Below are 4,325 nucleotides of genomic sequence, written 5' to 3' on the forward strand. Positions count from 1 at the left end.
GGCTTGCTGGAGTTGCGGGGGCTTCCTGGATTTGAGCTAGGATAGGCAAACCAAGACTCATCAAAGTGACCTAGCAGAGGTTTGAAGGGAGCCTTCACTTGCCACTCTTGTCGCATCTTGTTGAGAATGTTCAGATTAGTCTGCTGGATGGTGGTAGACGCCTGGAGCAGAGCTGTGTTCTCCCAGCTGAGGATTCATATTTCAGCTGATCCTCAGGGGGTCGTGCATCCCCTCTGAGTTAAATAAATATCTGTTGTTGAATGCCACTGTGGGTGTTTGCTACACAGCATTATTGTGCAGTAGATAAGTGGTACATCTAATTGCATTTATTCAGCATATACACTATTTAGATTTCCTGACTAAGGAAAAAAGAACAGAGCAATGCTTAATCCGTAAAATAAGAATATTATGTTTTCATGTTTAAAATAGTTTTATAATTTAGATATCATTATTATCCTATGCCAGATGACTGTATTGATGACTTTTCAGGATATGGCTGGAGGATCAGAGATGTAATTTAGTAAAATTCAGTGAACAGAGATTTGGTAATCATTCCCCAGCATAGTTTGTGCCAGTTGCTTCATAGCTATTGGTGGTTTTGAGTGAATGGTTCCATGTTTTTCTGGATGAGGAAGACAGGTTCTTCTGTTTCTCTCCTTCCCAGCTGCTTATATTCATTATTTGAAGTCATGTTTCAATTTTCCAGAAATGTGTCCATTTTAGTGTTTACTAGAGCATCTGTTTGTAGAGTCTATTAGCGTTTATTTCCTCATGAAAAACAGAACTTTGTAGTTGGGAGGAACTATATAAATGACTATTCTCTCAGTTTTCGGACAGAAAAAGTGAGATTTGCAAAAGTTAAATTACTTTGCCCTGAAAGCAGTCAACAAATTAATTACAAAAGTAAGATTGGAGCTTGAGGACACTGACTGTTAGTCTAAATGTGTTTCAATCACCTCAGGAACATTTCCTCAGGTACGGTAGGGCATTTTCCCTCTCTAAGGATAGGAGTCTACTTTCTGTGGGTGTCTCACTTCAAAACTATCTCCTGCCATAAAGATCTGAGGGGTTTGTTTCTCCTCCAGATAAAGTCAATTGTGTAACCCAAATGGCCACCCCAATTATCAAGTGAATCTAGGATGGACTATGTGTGTGACAAATGGTGCTCTGAAGCTCTTACTTGATTATTAGCTTTAATTTTGCTTCAGTGCATGAGTGCAATGTACTGAATATGCCTGGCTACATAAAAGGGTGAGATTTCTTCTGTCTTTGCAATCTCTTAGTGGATTACCTATGATGTGCATGGCTTTCTGGTTTAATGCTTATTCAATAATAAAAGTGTTTTCTTTCCCTTCTACCTTTGTGGAGAGATTATCTGAATTGGCAGGAGAGGTTTTTGTTTTGCTACATGGCTTCTGGGCCCCAACTAGGGACAGAACCTGGGCCCTTTGCAGTGGAAGCACCATCACATTCCTAAGATTTTGTTTTTAATTACATTTGCACAACACATGATAGATAGTAGTGAGGCAGAGGGAGAGGATAGGAACAAAAGCTGACTGGACTAGGAGGAGTTTTTAGGTGGCTTTGAAGACAGAAATTAAGGTCAAAGGGCATCAAAATGAGAGAATGGATGGGAGGAAAAATAGAATTTTTAACATACTATTAGTCATTCTATGTATTCATTTTCTTTTATAGCATCCAAGAAACAGAGTAAAGAACTTGCATTTACACATTGAAATGGTTTTTGACTACATGGACCATGATTATTGACTATGTTGTGTTAAAAATTGAAATTACTTTGGTATATTGTTCTTCTGACCACAGTATCATTCTGGTCCTAAACAAAATAAGCTAAAGCTTTACAGCAATGTAAATGAAATGAAGATTTATGGTTCTGAAATATTATTTTCTTTCAGTTGAAGTCAGGAGGCACATATGCCTCAATTATTTAGCATATCTTAACTAGATTTATCTTTCAAAAACACTTGAACAAACATATCAATAGAAAAGAGAGGAAAGGATATGAGCAAGCAATTGAAACTTCATATTGTTAGTATGTGTATAAAAAATTGTTGAAATGCACTTTATTTAATTATTTTTCTTTTTAGGAAATGTACTTTTGTTTTTGTTTTTTAACAAGGAGTTTAGTTTAATTTTCTCTGGGTATTTGTAAAACACTTAGGGCCAACATAGAAAAAAAATAATAATGAAGCCTCCTGTGAAAAAATTACACTTACAAAAGAAAGGCCTGAGAGGGATTAGTGCCTTAGCCCCTCCGAGCTATAGCAACTCTGATTGGTCCAAGGAAGTGAATAGATATTGGGAGGCTACGACAGGAGGAAAAACAAGGAGAAATCACTGAGGGAGAGGGCCTCGAAGTGGGCCTCCAGGGGGAACTGGAGGTCGGGGAGTGGGTCTGGGTGGAAGGAGGGGCCCCCGCTGGTAGTCGTAGGGTGGAGGTCGTGGAGGGCCAGTGTATCCATGAGGAGGCATCAGTGGAGGAGGTCCACGCATACCATGCGGAGGCATAGGACCTGGGTGACCCATGGGAGAGCCAAACGGAGGCCCTCGGTGGGGGGCATGCCCATTGGAGGAGATCCAGGATGAGGCATTCCAGGTGGTGGTCGGGGTGGTGGCTGCCCCCCAGAGCCAGGGGGCCCAGCGTGGGGGTGCCCTAAGCCATGAGGGCCATGATGGGCCAGCTGCATCTGAGACATACCTGGATGGGGCATCCCACCCGGTGGGAATGGGTGAGGATATGAGTGTCCGTGTCCACGATGTCCAGCCCCTGGGGTTCCCGCTGATGGGGGGCCATGTCCTCCAGCCCCAGGAGGCATAGGTGGTGGTGGCATGGCTGGGGGTATCCCAGGGGAAAGGGCTCCAGGAGGCGGTACTGGAGGTGGGAAGGAGCCAGGATGAGGCATGCCTGGTGGAGGAAGCCCAGATCCCAATGATGATAACACAGGATTGGGAGCAGATGGTGGAGGGAGTGCATCTGCAAACAGCTGATGAGGGCAGTCAGCCTGGGAAAGTGGGTTCTGTGCTGCCAGAAGTCTTTCAGTGGCTAAGCCATGGTGCTCACCCTTGGAATCCTTCTTGAATGCGTAGGACACAGTGATTGGGCAGTTACAGAGGTATTGCCCATTCATGGCCTCAATTGCTGCATCCGAAGCATCAAATGAAGCAAAATTAATAAAGGCATAACCTTTGGAGTTGCCTGTGTCAGGGTCCCGCATAATCTTGGGGGTTTGTAAGATAACCCCAAAGGTGCTAAAAGTATCATAAAGCAACTTCGCATCAATCTCTGGGTCCAGGTTCCCAATAAAAATGTTGGCCCCCACATCCAGGTTTTTGTTGTGAGCTGATGCCTTGTTCACCCGTATTGGCTTCCCATAGAGTTTGATCATGTTCATGATCTTAATGGCATAGTCAGCATCTTCCTCACTCAAGAATTCCACAAAGCCATAGCCTTGGTGCTGACCAGTGACTCTATCTTTTGGCCTCTGCGTGTTCACTACTGGCTCTGCCTGGAGAAATAATTCCCACAGCAGTGGTTCGCTAACATTCTCATCGAGGCCGCTCACGTACACAGTGGCATCCTGGTTTCGCTCGGAGATCGGCCTGGCCGCTATGGCGAAAGCGCTCCCGCCGTCTCCAGGAAATGCACTTTAAAGTAACCATGATACACTAATTTTCACTTGACATAGATATAAAATTATAATCTCCAATTTAGATAAATGTGTGGCGGGAAGTTCCCAGAATTTAAATTGTTGTAACATTTTCAGTAACATGTTCATTAAAATATGTGTATTTCCTTTCATTCACACATTTTCTCCTAGAATTGTAATCAATAGAAATAATTGGACAATATTCTCATATCATTCAGTTCAGTTCAGTTACTCAGTCTTGTCTGATTCTTTGCGACCCCATGAACCGCAGCTCGCCAGTCCTCCCGGCGAGCTCAACCAACTCCGGGCGTCCACTCAAACCCATGTCCATTGAGTCGATGATGCCATCCAACCTCTGTTGGCTGATGCCATCCTCTGTTGTCCGCTTCTCCTCCTGCCCTCAATCTTTCCCAGCATCAGGGTTTTTTCCATTTTTCCCAATGATCAGGGTTTTTTCTTTGCATCAGGTGGCCAAAGTAATGGAGTTTCAGCTTCAACATCAGTCCTTCCAATGAACACCCAGGACTGATGTTGGACCACTTTAGGGTGGACTGGTTGGATCTCCTTGCAGTCCAAGGGACTCTCAAGAGTCTTCTCCAACACCACAGTTCAAAAGCATCAATTCTTTGGCGCTCAGCTTTCTTTATAGTCCAACTC

The 4,325-nt window shown here is 43.7% G+C and overlaps 1 protein-coding gene across 1 annotated transcript; it reads right to left on the reverse strand.

Moving 5' to 3' along the window:
* Positions 1–2,128: 2,128 nt before the first annotated feature.
* On the reverse strand, positions 2,129–3,999 carry LOC122423161 (splicing factor 3B subunit 4-like). The gene is given in 3 exon segments (XM_043439924.1): positions 2,129–2,571; positions 2,574–3,666; positions 3,935–3,999. Coding segments are annotated over 3 exon segments (1,374 nt in total). The 3' UTR covers positions 2,129–2,355.
* Positions 4,000–4,325: the final 326 nt, after the last annotated feature.

The sequence above is a fragment of the Cervus canadensis genome, chromosome 21 (assembly GCF_019320065.1).
Source record: "Cervus canadensis isolate Bull #8, Minnesota chromosome 21, ASM1932006v1, whole genome shotgun sequence".
Classification (NCBI taxonomy): domain Eukaryota; kingdom Metazoa; phylum Chordata; class Mammalia; order Artiodactyla; family Cervidae; genus Cervus; species Cervus canadensis.